General features: G+C 44.0%; 1 protein-coding gene across 1 annotated transcript in view; it reads left to right on the top strand.

Annotated features, from left to right (window-relative positions):
• Positions 1 to 1,426: 1,426 nt before the first annotated feature.
• Rnf217 (ring finger protein 217) overlaps positions 1,427 to 21,150 on the top strand; it is a 97,668-nt gene continuing 77,944 nt past the window's right edge. The window contains exons 1-2 of the mRNA XM_032895264.1: positions 1,427 to 1,484; positions 10,609 to 11,669. Coding sequence (XP_032751155.1) covers positions 1,427 to 1,484; positions 10,609 to 11,669 — 1,119 coding nt within the window. The remainder of the gene's footprint in view (positions 1,485 to 10,608; positions 11,670 to 21,150) is intronic.

Below are 21,150 nucleotides of genomic sequence, written 5' to 3'. Positions count from 1 at the left end.
TATCAATTAATGAGTATTCATTGAGCACATTCTTTATGCTGGATGAATTCTCATCAACTGCAAACAAGAGAGTACTTTTCTAATGGACTTACAAACATATTATAAAGTAGATATCAAAAACGAGAATAATTACATGCTGACTTGGGTGGGTAGATCCTTGGGGAATAAAATACAGAGAGAGGGAGATGGGATGAGGGAGAGGGTGGTGGTGCTGTGTGATCTAGGATGGTTTAGGAATGCTTCTCTGACAAAGGGTCTTTTGACCTGAAAAGAAGAACAGTCTGCTGGTTTGTTAGTTATGTGCCTCACTGTTGTGAGAAATACATGATAGAAACAATGGAAGGAAGGAAGTGCTTCCTTTGGGTCACAGGTTGAGGCTATAGTCCACCGTTACAGCATGAGGGAGAGAGGGAGAGAGAGAGAGAGAGAGAGAGAGAGAGAGAGAGAGAGAGAGAGAGAGAGAGAGAGATTCTCTTCTTTATTCTGCTCTGAGTTCCTGAGTGTGGGATAGTGCCTCTCACATTTAGAGTGGTTCTTGCTTCCTTCGAAACAGCGCTTATGAAAATCTAAATTCTGTCATGTTGACAATGACTATTAACCATCACAAGGTGAGGAGCCAATGTTGGTGCACAGGACATGATGGGAAATGTAAGGGAAAAGAAGAAGTTAGTGAAGGTATGTGGGACAATTAAGGAAGAATGGACAGAGGGGTGGTAAGAAATGAATACTATGCAAAGAGCCAGAGGGAGACTTTGGATTGTATCTGAGACAGGAAACCTTTGACCACTGGCATCCTTTCTCACATCCCACTCCACTTAACACACAAGCAAGAGGCCATTTCTTCATGCCCCTCTGGGATTCTATTTACCAATATAACTCGTTTCCCTAAACCTAGACTACCCCAAAGTACCCAAACTAACCCCACAACAAAACGCGTAGTCAGATCACTTCCAAACTAATCAAACCCATATAGGGAGAAACTCTAAAGAATGCAGATAATATAAACAATGACTCTCAGAGAACTTATTGATGGTACCAATCACAAAAACTAGACAGATGTAAGTTTTCTGCAAGAGATAATTCAGTATCCTGGGATTTCTCTTGATGTGAATTAAGCCAAACACTTCAGAATGGAATTAGTTCAGATAAGGCCACACTGCAGTAAAGTAGGATTTTAATCTAAACTGACTAGAGTCCTTACGAGGAGAAAGAGACACGGATAGACAGATGGCCATATGATGCCAGCGGCAGAGATGGGAGTCAGCCATCAATAAGGCAAGTGCTTAGTCAATATTCTATTGCTCTAAAGACATACCATGACCACTGCAATTCTTACAAAGTAAAGCATTTAGTTAGAGCTTGCTTACAGTTTCAGAGGTTTAGTCCATTATCATCATGGTCTGAAGCATGCAGCTTGCAGACAGACATGGTGCTGGAGAAGGAACTGGAGTACAACAGGATCTGCAGGCAGCAGGAAGAAGACAGTTGGCCTGACTTGAGCCCCCTTTTTAAAAAATTATTTATTCTTATTTTATGCACATTGATGTTTCACCTTCATGTGTGTCTACGTGAGGGTGTCAGATCCCCTCGATCAAGAGTTACAGACAATTGTCAGGTGTGATGTAGATTCTGGGAATCAAACTAGGGTCCTCTAGAAGAGCAGACAGTACTTTTAACTGCTGAGCCATCTCCTCAACCCCATGACTTGGGCTCTAAAGTCTTTAAACCCCATCCCCAGATACTCACTTCTCCAACAAGGCTACACCTACTCTAGCAAGGGTGCAGCTCCCAATTCCTCTCAAGTAGTGCTATTCCCCTTTGCCAAGCATTCAAATATATGAGCCTGTAGGGGCCATTATCATTCAAACCAACACAGGAAAGAACATCAAGAAACAGCATCACCAAAGGTCAGGAGAAGAAAGCAAATATACCCTCCCATACTTGGGCTTCATCCAACATCATAGTTTCAGACTTGTAGCCTCAGAACCACCACTTTGATGCATTTCGTTTATTGTAGCACTTAATGTTCATTGTTGTCATGACAGTTCTAGGAAGATGTCTTAGAATACAGAAGCGGTAGCTCGGTCTTGGTCAGAAGACATAGATATCAGACAAGAATTTGTCAGATTAGGATCTAGAAAAGTAATGCACACACCCCACCCTCCCAGCCCTCTCCTCACTCGTCAGTCATTTCCCTTGGATGAATCAGAAGACAGATGATAAGGAACCTTTCTGACCTGTCAGAGGCTAAGGGCCAGTATTTAGAAAAACAGAGAGGAAATGGGATCTATACCCCCTAAAGGCTCTATATACCTTTGGGTCATCTGTGTGCTGTACAAAAAAATGATTAGTACCTAGGGCTGCTGCTAGCTGCCATTCAAGGTATCTTATTATCTGCCACTGGCGGTTCACCCATGCAATCTCATTTCTCAATAGAAAACTGCCTTTTCCATCTACATAAAGTTTGCCATGACAGAAGCTCCCACAGAACTGAGTCTATAGATCACACCCACAAGATCCGTCTGATGTCTCTATTATCTATGTCTTCTCTACTGAATTGCAAGAGTTCTCAGATATGTTCTATCTATGCATACCAAGATGTTATGCACAAAAGACATATAAGCATGGTGGTTGGATAGGAAATTATAATTTTAGTAATGAGATGAACTCTAGAACCATTCAGTAAGGTCTGCCATGTTTTGCAAAAGCAAAAACTTAGGCCTACAGAGTGCAAGCAACTTGACCATCAATAGAAAACAGGACTGGCTTAGAGACAAACCTACTTATTTTGGTTCTTTTCCCACAGGATTATGGAACATAAATGATTCCCCCAAAGTTCATCAGAGCCTCATCAGAGTCATATAAATACCCAAAAATGTAAATGAGTCATGAATGTGTGAATAAAAAGCTGTTTTTGATACTTGCATATTGAGAAATTTAAATAAAAGTATTTGAGAAAAATATTTTGAGCTATATTGATGCCACAGTGTTTGAGAAACAGCTTGTGGCATTTAACATCCCCCAAAGGCAGCTGGCTTTTTCCCATTCCAACTTGGTAGCAGTGTGTTAAGAGATAAACAGATATCATTATTTGCCATAATTTTAAAATAAATTTAGCCGGATGGTTTAAGTGATTGGCTTAAAAACTTTCAGAACCATTTAATCCTCTTGCTAGATTTTGTCAAGAGAAGGATCATAGCTAATTTCAAGTAGTCAATCCATCGGGAATGAAGGAATTTCTTATCTAGGCCATTTAGGAAAATGAACTTTGTTTTCATTCCCCTCATACTCTCCTGTCTTTATCTTGAAATGGCAAGTACACTATCTTCCCACAGACACCTTTCTGCTCGGGATTAAAAAGGTGAAATGAAAACCTATAAAAGCCAATGGGCTGCTTTTTTGCAGTATTGAAATCCAGAGGGTTCCTAAGAGAATCATAAACCTAAATCATATCCTAAGATAAATCATTCTCTGGACGGACACAGAACTTGTCAGAGCAGCAGTGCTTTCTTTTATGAGCGTTGCTTTGCTAATGGTGTCTCTCCACAGCAACAGAACAGTGACCACGACACTGTCAGAACCCTAACCTCTCAAATGGGATGGAGAATGTGCAGATGCAATGATTCATAGCTAGAGGGGGCTTGACCGTTACTAAGAGATTTCTCTCTTTTTTTTTCTAATTAAAAATAAAAACATAGCCCTGTATTAAATTTTTGATGGTAAATAGAAAACTATTCTTTTTTTCTTTATTTCTTTATTAACTTGGGTATTTCTTATTTACATTTAAATTGTTATTCCCTTTCCCGGTTTTCCGGCCAACATCCCCCTAATCCCTCTCCCTCCCCTTCTATATAGGTGTTCCCCTCCCCATCCTCCCCCCCCCATTATAGAAAACTATTCTTAGGTTGATTAAAGAAGGAGATTATCTTGTACCTACCACGTTGATGAGACTAGAAATTGATTCTAAGTATTTTTGATAATGTATGCCAAAAGCCTTTAAAATCTATTTAGTGTTCTCAGTAACAATTTAATTCCTAGGAATTTGTGGTATACTATGTTAGGAATTATATAAAAGCTCCATTAAATGTTAATATGATACTAATAATATAAACATGACATATTTACTGAGATTACAGATTATCTATTTGAAACAAATGACATAAAATATACAGAGAAAGGTATTAACTGGTCACAAATCATATGACTTAGAGGCAGCCCTAAAACTTGTGTTCAGGACAGATCCTTAAATAATAAAGGCACAGGAGTAAAAAACAAAAACAAACACAATAAAACGTAACAAAAGCCCTACAATTTCACATATATCGAGATTTTATATATGCATGGGTGCTTTCCCTGCACATATAAATGTGCACCAAGTGTGCCAAGTGTGACCACCAAGGCCAGTGGAGAGTGAAAGTGAGGTCGTACCAGACAGTTGTGAGCTGAAACTGAGTCTAGGCCTTCTTCATCAGCAGCCAGTGCTCTTAGCTTTGAGCCATCTCTCTTGTGCTCCCCTTTCCCCAGTATATTTTTCAAATGAAAGAACAATGCGTCCCTATGTGTTCCTTCCTGAAGTGGTTGTTTGGACTTAAGCTAACTGGTAACCAGCTTCTCCCACCCCATCCTTTCTCTACCCTCTGTCTCTCTCCCTAACTTCGTTCTTCTCCTCTTTCTCCCACTTCTCGGCTTCCTCTGTTTTCAACATACATTGTGTTATTTTGACTTGAAGAGAAGACAATGTTTGGTGTTCTTGTTAACTTTTTCATAAATTTTCTTCCTTGAAGTTTTCTTAAGGAGTTTAGGTGAAAAAGGAAGACAAGGCTGTTAGTATTTCTCTTAAGCACGCAGTACCCATTTTCTTCATAATTCTAAGTTCTCTTAGTAGCAGCAGGGTGAGGCCCAGAGTCCACTGTGTGGCTGAGCAGGGGACCAGAGACCGTTCCTTAAGTACTTCACAGTTTAGTTAAATAATTGGTTTCTTTGTGCCCCTTTAAATACTTACAGGACTGTCCTGTGAACACACAAATCTAGTATTTAAGATTCTTTTTGTAAAATTATTTTTACAGGATATTTTTTATTTATTTACATTTCAAATGTTATTCCCTTTCCTGGTTTCCAGTCCATAATTCCCCTATCCCATCTCTCCTCCCCCTGTTTCTATGAGGGTGTTCCCCCATCTATCCATCCACCTCTTCCCAACTCCCCATCCTGACATTCCTTACACTGGGGAGTCCAGCCTTGGCAGGACCAAGGGCTTCTCCTCCCATTGGTGCCCCTCAAGGCCATCCTCTTTTACATATGCAGCTGGAGCCATGGGTCTGTCCATGTGTAGTCTTTGGATGGTGCTTTAGTCCCTGGGAGCTCTGGTTGATTGGCATTGTTGTTCTTATGGGGTTGCCAGCCCCTTCAGATCCTTCAATCCTTTCTCTAACTTCACCAATGGGGACCCTGTTCTCAGTTCAATGATTGGCTTCGAGCATTCACTTCTGTATTTGTCATGCTCTTGCAAAGCCTCTCAGGAGACAGCTATATGAGGTTCTTGTCAGCATGCACTTATGGCATCCCCAATATTTACTGGGTTTGGTGACTGTATGTGTATGGGCTAGATCCCCAGGTGAGGCAGACTCTGAATGGCCATTTCTTCAGTCTCTGCTCCAAATTTTGTCTCCATATCTCCTCCTATGACTATTTTTGTTTCCCCTTCTAGGAAGGACTGAAGCGTCTGCACTTTGGTCCTCCTTCTTCTTGAGCTTCATGTGGTCTGTGGATTGTATCTTAGGTATTCCAAGCTTTTGGGCTAATATCCATTTTTCAGTGAGTGCATACCCTGTGTGAATTTTGTGATTGGGTTACCTCACTCAGGATGATATTGTCTAGTTCCATCCATTTGCCTATGAATTTTATGAAGTCATCATTTTTAATAGCTAAGTAGTACTCCATTGTGTAAATGTACCACATTTTCTGTATCCATTCTTCTGTTGAGGGGCATCTGGGCTCTTTCCTGCTTCTGGCTATTATAAATAAGGCTGGTATGAACATAGCAGAGCATGGGTCCTTGTTATATGTTAGAGCATCTTTTGAGTATATGTCCACGAGTAGTACAGATGGATCCTCATGTCCAATTCCCTGAGGAATCTCCAGACTGATTTCCAGAGTTGGTTGAACCACCAACAATGGAGGAGTGTTCCTCTTTCTCCACAATCTCACCAGCATTTTTGATCTTAGCCATTGTGACTGGTGTGAGGTGGAATCTCAGGGTTGTTTTGATTTTCATTTCCCTGATGACTAAGGATGTTGAACATTTCTTTAGGTACCTCTCAGCCATTCGATATTCTTCAGCTGAGAATTCTCCGTTTAGTTCTGTGCCCCATTTTTAATAGGGTGATTTGGTTTTCTGGCATCTAACTTCTTGAGTTCTTTGTATATATTGGATATTAGCCCTCTATTGGATGTAGAATTGGGAAAGATCTTTTCCCAATCTGTTAGTTGCTGTTTTGTCCTAATGGCAGTGTTCTTTGCCTTATGGGAGCTTTGCAGTTTTATGAAGTCTCATTTGTCAATTCTTGATCTTAGAGCATAAGCCACTGGTGTTCTGTTCAGGACATTTTTCCCAGTGCCCATGTGTTCCAGGCTCTTTTCCACTCTTTCTTCTATTAGTTTGAGTGTATCTGGTTTTACGTGGAGGTCCTTGATTCACTTGGACTTGAGCTTTGCACAGAGCCATAAGAATGGATCGATTTGCATTCTTCTACTTGTTGACCTCCATTTGAACCAGCACCAGTTGTTGAAAATGCTATCTTTTTTCCCACTGGATGGTTTAAGCTTCTTTGTTAAAGATCACCATAAGTGTGTGGGTTCATTTCTGGGTCTTCAATTCTATTCCATTGATTTACCTGCCTGTCTCTATACCAATACCATACTCTTTTTATCACTATTGATCTGTAACACAGGTTGAGGTCAGGGATGGTGATCCCCCCAGAACTTCTTTTACTTTTGAAGATACTTTTCACTCTCCTGGGTTTTTTGTTATTCCAAATGAATTTGCATATTGCTCTTTCTAAGAGGTGAGTTGTAATTTTGATGGAGAGTACACTGAATCTGTAAATTGCTTTTGGCAAGATGGCCATTTTTACTATATTTATCCTGCCAATCCATGAGCATGGGAGATCTTTCCATCTTCTGAGATCTTCCTCAATTTCTTTCTTCAGAGACTTGAAGTTCTTGTCATACAGATCTATCACTTGCTTGGTTAGTCACACTATGGTATTTCATATCATTTGTGACTATTGTGAAGGGTATCATTTCCCTAATTTCTTCCTCAGCCAGTTTATCCTTTGTGATTTGCTTGAGTTAATTTTATACCTAGCCACTTTGCTGAAGTTGTTTATCAGGTTTAGGAGTTCTCTGATGGAATTTTTGGGATCACTTTAGTTTACTATCATATCAGCTGCAAATAGTGGTATTTTGACTTCTTTCCAATTTGTGTCCCTTAGACATTGTTTTGTTGTCTGATTACTCTGGCAAAGACTTCGAGTACTATATTGAATAGGAAAGGAGAGAGTGGGCAACCTTGTCTAATCCCTGATTTTAGTGGGATGGCTTCAAGATTCTCTCCATTTAGTTTGATGTTGGCTATTGGTTTGCTGTATATTGCTTTTACTATGTTTAGGTATGGGCCTTGATATAAATTTATCTTATTTCATGTGTATTGGTATTTTGCCTGCATGTATGTTTGAGTCTCTGGAACTAATAGCTACAGTCAGTTGTAAGGTGCTATGTCGGTGCTGGGAATTGAACCCACTGAAAGAACATTCAGCACTCTTTAATTGCTTAGCCATTTCCTCAGCCCCCAGAGCAGGGTTTTTTCTTTTTCTTTTTCTTTTTCTTTTTTTCTTTGTTGTTGTTGTTGTTGTTGTTGCTTTTCAAGACAAGGTTTCTCTGTATGAGAGACCTAGCTTCCCTGGAACTTGCTCTGTAGTCCAGGCTGGCTTTGAACTCGCAGAGATCTGCCTACCCCTGAAATTGAATACTTTACATATAATTGTTTCATGAAATTTAAATATTATGCATTTTCTCCACAACAGTTCAGAAGAATTTTATTCTAGTTTTTATATGCACAACTAAAGTTATTCAGTGTCTAAGTTATCACATCATATCTTTCTAATTAGCTAATTTTAGGTTTTTAATTAGTCTAATATCTGGCTAAAATTTTTCAAGGAAGACCCAAGCAAGCCATATGCAAAGGGCAGGATTAAAAAAAAAGGTGGTAATAGAAATGATTAGTAATACAAAGTCTTTGGGAGCAGTAATCCTAAGGTTCTGGATTGAGAATGAATTCTGAATTTGAGCTCAGATATTAAAGGTGGAGGATTATCAGAGTTGTTCAGTTCAGGTTAGGACATGCTGAGAGTTGAAAGTGGTACAGGCAGTGCATTAAAAATACCTTTGTTGTCGAAACTGCCATATTCAGCTTGTCTGCTGATGGCTTGAACAGGGACAATATTAACCTCATAGTATGTCCATGAAATATTTGCTATATAAATAGTAAGTATATTTTCCTGTTTTGCTATTGTTGTGGGGTTTTCTTGTTTTTGTTTTTTTGTTTTGTTTTGTTTTTTTGACTGAGTTTTTCTATTGTAGCCCTGGTTGTCCTAGAACTCTCACTCTATAGAACAAAAGCACCCTTCAACTGAGAGATCCACCTTGCCTCTGCTTCCCAAGTGCTGGGAGTAAAGGTGTGCACCACCACCGCCCAGCTAGTAACTATATTTTCAACCATTTTTTTTTTAAAGAAAGAAAGAAAAAGAAGTTCCATCAGCACAATTATTATTGGTGTTTCATGAGTCTGGGAGAAACTGAGCAAAGAACCACCATTGTGGTATTACATTACGATTCCTCTTTTGTTGTTGTGCTAGACCAAATGCTAGGGGTACCAGGCCCAGGATTCAGGCAAGTGAGGATTTCCCTAGAGGACGATGGGAATAACATGCTCCTATGTTCAGAAATGCCAGTAGCATGTAGCAGGAGGAAGTCCTGGTACGGAAAAGGCAGGCAGTCCTTGCACAGGAAGATGGCCAGTGTGGAGTTCCACACCCAGGTACCTGTCTGGGCTTGGCAGTGGGTTTGTGCTTTCGCAGTGGGTACTGAGGATTGACTTCAGGTCCCCATGTTTGACTGAATGAGCTATCTCTCCAGGCTGCTTGAGCCCCATTTAATCGTCCAAATAATTATTCTTCATTCTCGGGTCAGACAAATGAGTGATAGGGCATCTGGAGGCATTTTACCACTCTCACGTGTACCTGAGCTTCAACCGCTCCTGACGGAAACCCACTTGGGCAATACTGAATTCTTAGTCCCCCAGTAGCATCTGTGTTTGCCTCGGAAAATATTTTGGAACAAATCAATAACAACTTCAATGCAAAAAAAGAAAAAAAAAACTACACACTTAACAGCTTTTTCCTTCGACATGAATGTGTAAATTGAATTCCCTACCAAGTTTTAAAAAATAAAAAAGGTTGGTTTCCCAAAAATGTTTTCATTGGCTTTAGAAAACTAAAACACACCAGTGTTTGGGTGACTAATACTTCCTGTAAAATAAAGATAGATCAACACATAATTAAGTTCTGGCTGAGATATAATTGTTGTCTTGGAAACAGTTTTTGGGTATGGATATGCTTATGTTAATGAAAGTCTCCCAGATCCCTAATGATGATGCAGCTGATTAATTAAGCCAGGCTACCCACTTAAAGGGGTTAAGAAAGAAAACAAAACATAAAACAAAAAGCCCACAAAAACAATTCCCGAGAGAACAACTGAGCCGAGGAAAAGCGGTAAATCTCAGATTAGTTAGTTAGTGCTTGTAAGTATTCTAGTTGGAGGAGTAGGCGACAAGTGCTTTTTGGGTTATTTGTGGTTTTCAAAGATCCTTCCTGTCTCACCAGGCAGAAAACAGGGAACTGGGCAGAATGCACACCATCGCCTCTACTTCTTCAGCGTGACATCCCAGTGTGTTCTCTGTCCAGAGCCTAGGTTGCAGCAGTTTTTGTAGGAAGTTCTACTTAAAGCAGAGCACAGCGTGGTGAACTCTTAGGGGTTAGAGTGCAGCTCAGCTTAGATCACCCTCATTTCGGTGTGCGTGCAAGTGTGTGCGCGGGCACCCGTGGGGTGTGTGTGTGTGTGTGTGTGTGTGTGTGTGTGTGTGTGTGTGTGTGTGTGTGTGTGTCTGTGTGTGTCTGTGTGTGTCTGTGTGTGCACGTATGTATGTGTGTGGGTGTGGGAGGTGTGTGCCAAAGGGGTGGGGTAAGGGGGAGGGAGCAGAGCCCCAGGTGGTGCGTGGGGGGGGGGAGGGCCCCGGCCCCCGCCTCTCCCCCGGGGGCCCCGGCCGTCGCCAGCGGGCTCGGCCACCTCTCGGTGACGCCACTGGTCCCGCGACCCTCGGGATCGCCGGCTGCGCGCCCAGCCGCGGGGACAGGGGATGGGCGGGACTGACGGTCTCCTCCCCCTCCCGGGAACTCCCTCCGCCCCACCAGGGGCTCCAGGGGGACCGCGGCACTGCCCTGACCTGCACGCGGGCGGGCCCTGCAGCCTGAGGCCCTCGGCGTCCCTGAGGCGGTGCCTGGCCGCGCTGGAGGGACGACGACAACGAGGAGGTGGAGGAGGAGGAGCCGGCTGCCCGCGCGCTGCGGCCCGGGAGCACGGGCTCCCCGGAGGGCGCTTGGGGCGTCCCGGCCCCGGAGGAGGGACCCGGAAGCAGAAGCGCCGCCGCGAGTGGAGCCGAGCCGCTTGCCCGCGCTGCCCGGCGCCGGCTGGGGGTCCCGGCGGCTGGATGGGCGGCGGCGGCGCGGGCCGCGGGCGGCGATGGGCGAGAGCAGAGCACGGTGAGCGGCAGCGGCGGGCCGCGGGAGGCGCGGGCCCCTGGCGGAGGCTCGGTGGGCCAGTCCGAGTCCCCCAGGCCGCGAGGGGACCGCGCCGGGGCTACCGGGCCGCGCGCCGCCGCCTCCTCCTCCTCCTCACGACCGAACGGCGGCGGCGGCGGCAGAGACCCGGGCTGCGTGGACGCGAGCGCTCCGGAGCCTGCGAGCAACCGGGCCCCTGCGGGGCAGCCCGCGCGACTGCCACTCACCGGGCCCCTGGACCCCCAGAGTCTGGAACTACAGCTGGAGCGCGAGGAGGAGAGAACGGGGCCAGAGGCGTCCCCCGGCCAGCAGCCCCGCGACGGGCTGCTCCTGGACGTGCTGGCCCAGCGACACCCGCCCCCCGCCAAGCCGCAAGTCTTCTGCTCTGTGTACTGCGTGGAGAGCGACCTGCCCGAGGCCCCCTCCGCCGAGTCCCCGTCGCCTCCGGAGTCCCCACCTCAAGCACCGCCGGGGCCGATTCCCGCCAGTCCGCCTGCCTCCTTCCCAAGCTCCCCGCTGTCGCTCCCGGCTGACCCCCTATCCCCCGACGGCGGCAGCATCGAGCTGGAGTTCTACCTGGCTCCGGAGCCCTTCTCCGTGCCTGGCCTATTAGGAGCTCCACCCTACTCTGGCCTGGGCGGGGTAGGGGACCCCTATGCGCCCCTCATGGTGCTGATGTGCCGGGTGTGCCTGGAAGACAAGCCCATCAAGCCCCTGCCCTGCTGCAAGAAGGCGGTGTGCGAGGAGTGCCTCAAAATCTACCTGAGCTCTCAGGTAACTCCCCACTACTCTCTGTCCACCCTCAGCCCTGATCACCGTGGCAAAGCATTAAGCTTCCTAGCAAGGAAGAGGTGACCAAGTCCCCTTACCCGGGGCCTTCAGCAATTGCTAGCGTCCTAGTTGTTATTGGGTGCGTTTTACCCACACTGGTTTATTGGCTGGTTAACTCTGCTCTGAGATTCAGGTTTTGCTTGGCAGCTACGGGAGGAATGAGGTGGATTGCCCTCTGATTATTTTGTCTGTGGATTGCATGCAAGAGCTTGTTCCGAGGAGAGGAGAAAGACTGCCTCACAGGCCTGGCATCCCAGAAACTAACAGACAGTGAGCATAAAATAAATATTTGTGGAGCTGGTGAAGAGAAGGTTTGGACTTAGTGTGTTAGGGCTGTGATAACCTGCATTTTAAATTCCTTGCCTTTGTATAGCCAGAGAAATGTAAAATAATAATAATAATAATAATAATAATAATAATAATAATAATACCACGAAAAGCTCTTGCCTACTCTTCTACACTGAAGGTATAATACTTTTCTCCACAGAAATTTTAAGCCGTCACAGTACTTTTAGTTCTTTAAAAGAGAAACAAAACAGAAAGAGGCAAACAAAGCAGAGAGACCAGAGGTTTAACCAAATAGGCAGCCACCGAACTTCCCTCCACCCTCCTGTAAAGGGCTTGGTTTTTTCTTGGAAAGCTTGAGAAACACTGCAGCCCTCCTTCATGGTTTCCAGTCAGTGGTGTTTCTGCCACCGATTTGCACAATCCCCAATGCCCTTTGATCCCGTGTCTGATTGTCCTAGGCCCATTCATCTTTCAAAACCTCGTCTGTTCAGGTGCCAGCTTCTCTGTGACGCTGCTTTACCTCATCCTCCAGGCCCCTGCTCAGATATTTTTAAAATGCGTCTTCCAATCTTTCCTGCACTGAAATGGTTCCCGGCCTGCCTGTTTGTCCCGACAGACTGTCTGGACGCCGATTTATAGTCCAAATCGGATAGTTTCAAATGATAGTGTTTGCCTGTATCGGCTGAAGGCAGTTTGAACAGGGGTCTAAACAGTGGTTCCTGTGTATTTTTGTGGGCAGCTCCATTGATGGGGTCTGGTCTGAAAGGGTGTAGTGTGCCCAACTGGAAGTGCAAAGGCAAACTTACACAGAATGGAATGTTACACTCACAAGAGCCTGGCCCAAGTGGCTGAGATTACCCACATGCCCTGAGAGAGTATGGTGTCTGTTCTAGAATGTATCCACTAGTGGGGACTTAAGACAGGAATGTCTGCTGTTTGTTTGCGGTTGTTTCTATGACATCATCCTTGTACGGATAAGGCTGCTGTCTGTATACACAGCCTTGTGGTGGGATCCAGACATTCCCAAGAAATGGACCTTGCTCCAGAGAAGTCATGGTGAGAACAAATGCACTCAAATATGTAGCACAGAGTAGCATCTAATGAAATGTAAACACCAATACCAAGGAGTACTTAGCTTTTATTTGTTTATTTAGTCGTTCACTCATTCATTCACTCATTCATAGGTAGGAGGTTACTGTGTGGCCCAGTGTGGCCTTTTAACTGGCTAAGTACCCCCAGATGGGTCTTGAACCAATGAGCTACTGCCTCTACTTCCTGAGCTCTGGAATTAACTTTGTCCTACTATGCCCAACTCCAGGCTTTAACTGTTAAGTGCTCCTTACAACCTTGTGTTCAAGGTCGGTATTTCTGGTGCGTCGATACCCTGCCTAACAGTTTGATTATTTTACAATAGGCCCTGTTCTCCGAAGCAATTTTCTTTACATTTTTTCAGCATCAGTTGGTTTTAGGAAGTTGGTGTTTTGAGTTGCAGTGAGAAGGGGTAGAAGGAACAGGTTGAGTGTGAAGTCCACACTCAACCATACAGACAACAGACTCCTTTGAAGTGACAGCACTTTCTGAACTGTGTCTGCCACCTATGACATCAGGTGTTCCTGACCTCCCAAAGCAACTGGCAGGAATCTTAGCAGCAAGAAATAGACAATATTTCAAGCAGTCACAGCACAAATTAAGCCCAGAATGGCAGGCATGCTTCCACTTCAGGGTGCTTCAATATTCTCTGTTTCTAGGTGTCTGCCTCCCTGTCCCTTGGCTTGTTCCGTCTACTATGGCACCTGCGGTTCTGTACTCACACACCATCTTTGTGGTCTTCACCGAGTGTCTTCGTAGGCGTGCATGTGCACGCGTATGTGCGTGGCTGTTGCACAGTGGTGCACTTGCACAGAGACCAGAGGAGGATATTGGATGTCCTGCTCTACCTCTGTCCTCCCTTTGAGAGTCTCTTACTGAACCTGAAGTGTGGTGTTTCACATAGGCTGTCTGGAGGCATTCCTGGAGCCTGCCTGGCTCTGCTCCTCATGTTGGGGTTGCATGCATGTTCATATTTTATGTGGACGCTGGACATTTGAACTCAGATCCTCAAGACTGTGTCTCTTTCTGGGTTTTAGCTTTTCTCTACAGCACTAATCTATCTTGTACCTAAGTAGATAGCTTCTGTGAAGACAGGAGTTTCTATACGGTTTTGTTATTTCTATTGAAATATTTGTTCAATAGTTAATGAAGTTGTAAAGCCCTAAGGTCACCTCAGAAAACTTAGGTGCTGAAATTTTGCTCTGAACGTTTTTGTATTTAAAAGACAAATGCTTAAGGCAGATAAATGAAATAGGCTACATTTACTATTAGATCTAAAAGAGTTTAAGCAAACTTTTAGTTTATACAAACTTAAGTCTTTTTCCATTGGGTGAAATACAAGATCATGGTTGTAATATTTCTGATATGATCCTGCATTTTAAGATTTCATCATCTTTATATTCAAGTGTCTGTGTGTTACAGTCATCTATGCCCGAATGTTCTCATTAGTGAAATTTAACTGTAGACAGTGATCTGGGCAGAACCCACCAGTGTCTGAGTGAAACTGTGTCTTAATGTGTGGTTGCAGCCAGGCTTGATGGTACAGATCTGTAATCCCAGCTGCTTGGGAGATTGAGGCAGAGAGATCACAAATTCAAGGCTTGCCTGGGCAACTTTGTGAGTTCAAAGCTTCCCTGAGCAATGTAGTGAGATCTTGTCTCTAGATTTTAAAGAAGGTGTGTGTGTGTGTGTGTGTGTGTGTGTGTGTGTGTGTGTGTTGGAGGCAGGGAGTGGCAGGAGGTTAGAATTATATATAGCTCAGTGGGGGAGTGCTTACTTAGCTGGTGGGTGACTTTATGTTTGATTCACAATGCCCAAAACAAAACAACAGCAAAAACATAGGGAAAATGGGCGGAGGAGACGTTGCATGTTTTCTTTTTCTCATCTGATAAGATTTGTGTCTTAAGCAAATGTGGCAAGCCTTGACTTTAAGGCTTCTTAAGACGTGGGGGGGAAGGATGTATTTAAAGACCTATTAGCGACACTTCCGTCTTTGAGTTTGTGCCGCGTGCTCAGTGCACTATTTAACAACACTTAAGAGCATGAAGCAAATGAGTATTAAACATTTTATACAAACATTAAAAATGCATATTAATTGCAAGTTGGACTCATGCCTGGTTAAGTGGACTCTTCTGAGGAACACTGCTGTGTTCTTTGAAAGGAGACAGGGATTTGGGACCCAGAAATGCTTTCAGATTTGGAGCAGCAAAGACTCTTTCAGGGACAGAAGCTGTGGCCAAGGGTGATGAATTGGTATCAGCAGCATTTCAGAACAGGCCTCAGCTCTTAGACAGTGGCAGTGCTATGAGAGGACTACAGTGTCTCAGTGCTATGAGAGGGAGGACTTTACAGTGCGTTACGTTCCTTGAACCTTTTGATTAAACCGTAGGCTAGAGCATCAGTCACTGCACTGGCTGGTTTAGATGTCGTGCTGCACCAAGACAGAGAGCGGACCTCACCTTGGTTCCTGTTGCTTAGGATTATGTCTGTTTTGTACAGACAGTTTTAGAAGTGCATCTCCCAGTGTCACACACGGCCAACACAGTCCCCAGGATGCCAGCAATGTCTCCCCGTTTTCCAGGTTCTGCCAGGTTTCAATCTTCTCAGCTCCTTTGGCCTTTGCCACATTCTTTTAGGAAGAAAGATGATCTCTTGCCGTCTTGGCTTTGCAGAAGCCATCCACAAATATCTTTCCTTCATGATTTTGATTTAGACAGAACAATATCTTGTAAACATGAAATATTAACATTTATTACCTTGAGCTTACCAGCAGGCTGGCCCAGGGTGCAGCTGCTGTGGCCATTAGCACACTGCTGAGAAGAGCAGGATACTGGAAGGTTTGTATGACTTGGAATGCATACACCTGTCCACTGGGTATTAATAGCAGCAAGACACACATTGCTTCTCCACAGTGTGTGGAAAACAGCTGCTACATGGTAATGCCCTGCCATGACTGCTACTGTAGTCATCTGAGAAAAGTGACCCAGGCCTCAAAGGAAAAATCTCTCATTAGTGAATCCAAGCCGCCCAGTCTTTATAGGTAAAGAAGTTTAGCTTAAATTCTCTTCCTTAAAGCAGATAAACGATTCTATCTTATCGAACGTGGAGTTTGAGTACCACTGTCTTCACATAGGTAAAGTTACAGATCCTACCAGGCCAAATGTTTTGGTGATCCTGAAAGTGTGGAGAGTAATATGAGCATGAAGTCTATTCTGGAGTCACTTTACAGATTTCCAAAATGAGAATTAAGGCCTCTGTATGCCCCGCCCCTCTCACGTGTGTGTGTGTGTGTGTGTGTGTGTGTGTGTGTGTGTGTGTGTGTGTGTGTGTTCCAGCATATTGGGGGATGTGGTAACATTTGTCTGCGCACCTTTCTAACTCGTACCTTTATTTTCCTCTTCTCTTTCTGCACCATTTTGCCTTGCCAATTGTTTCTGTTTTTCTTTTTCATTTTGAAGCCTGTTTTTATCTGGCACTTAATTTCTGCAGGGCAGTCTTCCATCCAGAACTGAGCTCTGGGGCCAGCAAACCCTGCTCCTCCTGCCCTTTGGCTGCTTCCCTTCTTTACAGCTGGCTGGAAGAGAGGCTCTGTCGAGCAGTCCTACACCGTGCTCCCCTGTTAAAGATCTCAGGGAATGCTACGAGTACTACTGACATTCTGTATCAGCTGACACCCATGTGATTTTCATTATTTATTTATTTATTCTGAGACGGGGATTCTCAGGTTTGTCAGGATAGCCTTGACTGTCCTGGAACTCAGTCTGTAGAGCAGGCTGGCCTCAGACTCCGAGAGACCTGCCTCCCTCTGCCCCTCCAAGTACTGGGATTAAAGGCGTGTGCTCCTGCCACCTGCCTAGATGTGACTTTTATTCTCCTTCTGGAGTGGGTGGGACTCATTGTTTAGCCCTGAAACACTCCATAGTCCAGACGAGCTATGCTGGACAAACAATATTCTGTAGAGATTGAGTCCTCAGCATTTTGTTAAGAAAGTCAGCTGGCATCGTTTCTTATAGTTACCCTATTTGCTAACTAGCGTTCTAGTTTTGTATTACTCTGTAGACATGTTAAATGGTCTCAAGAAACCGTCTTACAACCTTGTATTTTTGTTTCCAGTTAAAAGCTCTTTTTAAAGTAATTAGGTACCTGTTCCTCCTTTTCTCATTCTCTGGTAGTTTTCTTTAAGAACATTATAGGAACCTACTAACCTTTAATTAATTAATGTATCATTTCTGTAACTGTGTTCATAGAAAATAATAAATCCGTATATACTTGTTCATGTGTATATGTATATTTATATATATGCATATATATGTATATACACACAAACATGTATGTTTCAGAATACATTGCATTTGTTAGAAATAGAATATTTGTAAGCACCCTCTTTATTTAAAATATTTACACCACTAACTTAAGAGATAACATGATTTTAGCTAATTTCGCTTTGGTTCTTTAATGACAGTTTGCCTGATGTTTAAAGAAAGGACTTTCTTTTGTGCTGTTGATCGAACCCAGGGCTGTAATATGCTCATCACATGATTGGCCAGGAAGCTTCACTCTTAAACCCTGAAGTTAAAACAAAGTGTTTTTCTTTTTTCTTTACACATATTTTGTTACAAGGATTTTTACATACTAAACTAAAATGAAACTTCTCAAATTAGGTTCCATCCTAAAGTGACAACTCACTGTCTATAGGAATATGATGTTCAATATCTCCCATTCTCTGTAACTTCCAACCAACCCCTTTACGTCTTCTCTGTTGGTATAATTGTGCTTTGAAGCTGTGTACACGTTCATAATTATTGATAACAACCGTCCATTCAAAGCTAATCTCTAATCATTCCTATCTGCAGTTCATCATTTCATGTTAGTACCCTCTGGATTATAGACAGGGTTGTCTTCTCTCCAGATGAGAGGAAAGAAGATAGCGAAATCTCTGGTTTAGTGGGGTTTATATGCCAGGCTATGAAGAAGAGAACATGGAAATTATTTACTGTATTAGAGGTTAGGAGGACTGTGGAGAAGAAAGAAACAAGGAAAAGGTGGTAAATACCAAAGAGGGGATTGTTGCTGAATTCATCATTTGGGGGACATCGTTACAAGTGGTTTCTCTTACAAAGTCCCGTTCTAGTTAAGGCGTTTGTAAGCCAGCAGTTGAACAGGCCATATGCACAACAGAAAATGGCTATAGCATTTCAGAGGCGTGCCAGGAATGGCAAGGAGGCCATGTTCTTGATACGTGGCAGGACTGGTGAGTGTGGTAGGATGACAGAAAGCAGACATTTAAGGCCATATGCAGGCTTGCCTTTCATCTGCATACGATGGAAACTACAGGAAAGCACTGAACAGAAGTGTAGCCATAAGTGTGTTCCTTTGAGTCACTGTGGAGAAAGTGTTGAAAAGATGAAGTAGAAGTAAAAAGATCAGTTTGATGATGGTATTGTTCCAAGCAGGAAAGTAGAGTTTAGACTAAAGGGAGAGAGATGTATGGTTTGAACTGTTTGAATTTTGAATATATTTTACTGATATAGCTGACAATTTACTGGGTTTACTGATGGCATGTGACATGAGAGTAAACCAATTGAGGGTGATTCAAGATCTGAGTCAGAACATTTAGAAAGATGAGGAAACTCAGTAGGAGGACCAGGCTTGGAAAAAGGAGCAGTTGGGAAGGCTGAGTGTAAGTGCTGTTGAGACGGTCATGAAGGACTGATACAGGCACCAGAGGAGAGGTCCCAGCAGTACATACGTATTGGGCCATTGGTAACACTTAGGTAATATTTCATGTCTAGAGCCCAGAGGTCACCTTGAGAGTGATAACAGATAGAGAAGGAAACTGAGCATTGACTCTGGTCCTGTTGATTTGCACAGATATGGAGTGCGGGTCCCGGGAAAGAACCAGAATTTGGGAGGGAGAAGCCAGTTTGTCAAAAACAGAGGTGGGTAAAGATGCCTTGAAAAGGGAGGGCGGGCTGGTGACATGGGCCAGGGCTGAAGTGCTTGCTGGACAAGCGTGGGTTCCTGAGCTTGGAGCCCAAGAACCCACATAAAAGCTGGGAACTGTGGCACTCGTCTATAACTGCAGTGCCAGGAAGGCAGAGCTAGATGGGTTCCTGGTTTATTGAGAGATCCTGTAAAACAAACAAAAAACAAAAAAAAATCAAGGTGGAAAGTACTTGATCTGGACTTCTAGTTTCCACACTAGTATATACCGGCAAGTCCATGTGTGCACACCCCCCATGTGTACACACACACACACACACACACACACACACACACACACGGAAGAAGGAGTAATCTTCTGTCTCAAGCATCTGAGTGCCAGCAGGCCAATAACTGAAAGTGACCGTCATCTTTCCCAACAAGGAGATGGTTGTATGGTTGTCAACCGTGAACGGATCTTTCATTTCTCATTGTCAGTTGTTGGCCTTCAGATTCAAGGCGTAGTTAGTAGGACAGTAGTTCTCAGCCTTCCTGATGCTGTGACCCTTTAATACAGTTCCTCATGTTGTGATGACCCCCAACTATAAAGTTATTTTATTGATCCTTCCTAACTGTAATCTTGCTACTGTTGTGAATCATAATGTCAATATCTGATATGCAAGATATCCGATATGCGACCCCCGTGAAAGGGTAGTTTGAGCCCCCCAGGTTGAGAATAAATACAATAGGACATTCTATGAGAACACTGACGATTAGTCAATAACTACTCAAAGTCACTGAGTTAGCAAATGTTGACGTGGGATTTAAGTGCAGATCTATTTGGCTCTGGAGCCAACAGCCCTTTTATTAGCTTTTAAATTTGTTAACTAATCAAAAAGGCGATGTTGACCAAAGGCCTGGGCAAAACTGGGGGCATTATATTGTAAATGATTTCTATTTTCTCTGAGAGGGATGAGGGATGTGTGGAGTGAGGAGTTGTGAGGTGGGTGCATCCCTTTGGAAGGATTTAATGTCTGTGTTGAGGTCACACTGTAGGCATGGAGTGAAGTAAAAAGCAGATTAGATGAGGAAGGGAGTATTCCAGGGAGGAAATGTTGATACCACACAGAATCAAACTCTCCCAACTGAAGACAGAACAGAAACATAGTTACACAGTTTAAGAAAGTGGGAGCTTCCCACCGGACTTAGTAGAGAAGGCGCCTGGGCTCTGAGTGACCAACCAATGGGAACTCGCTTTAGGAAACAGGGACTTGACCTGCTGCTCACTTCTGCTGACTGTGCTCTCGTTTTCTTCCTTTGAGTCATCACTCTTTATTTAAACCTGCTCTTTACCATCTTTTAGTGATGGTGTCCGGATGGCCCTCAAGCCGTCCCACAGCGTTTGCTCAGGGGTCCTCCATGTGCTTTTGCCTCAAAATATTATCCCAACCTGTTGCTCTTCCTGTCTTGATAAGGCTCTATCGTTTGCCCACTTCTAGCGGAATGCCCCGCCCACACGTACCTGTAGACAGTTCATCTTACATTTTCAACACGGATTCCTGTTCTGATCTCCGCCTTCCCAGAGCCTGTTTTCTGCCTCAGGAGTCCCTGCTTGCATCCCTCATACCAGTTCAGTGTATGCCTGGGCTCTTCTGTCTCCCCGGCGTGTGGATCTTTCCTCCCCATGCCCTAAGGTGTTTTCTGTTGCTCTATAAATCTCTTCATTTCTGCTGCCATTTCCTCTGCGCCAGCCTTTCACTCCCCACCCCGATCATCTTTAACATTTTATCTTTATCTTTATGTGTGTGTTTATGTGTGTGTGTGTTTATGCATGTGAGTGTATGTCACATATATGTAGGTGTGTATAAGGGGCAGAGAAGTGTTTGTATCCCCTGGAACTGGAGTTACAGTTGTGAGCCTTGGGTCCTCTGGAAGAGCATGGGAACAAGCACTCTTAACTGTGGAGCTGTCTCCTCAGTGTCTCCCTCCTGGACTCTGGTGACTCCATTCCCGTACTCTAATCTTATCTCCAATCTATTTCCCAACACCGAAGTCAGAGGGTTCTTTAAAAGGCATTGCCATTTTTGGCTTTCTCCTTCTCAGATGGCCACTGGTGGCCTCTTGC

Source organism: Rattus rattus, chromosome 2 (assembly GCF_011064425.1).
Source record: "Rattus rattus isolate New Zealand chromosome 2, Rrattus_CSIRO_v1, whole genome shotgun sequence".
In the NCBI taxonomy this organism is placed as follows: Eukaryota; Metazoa; Chordata; class Mammalia; order Rodentia; family Muridae; genus Rattus; species Rattus rattus.
The sequence above is the reverse complement of the archived record's forward strand: the minus strand, read 5'-3'. Positions and strand labels throughout refer to the sequence as shown.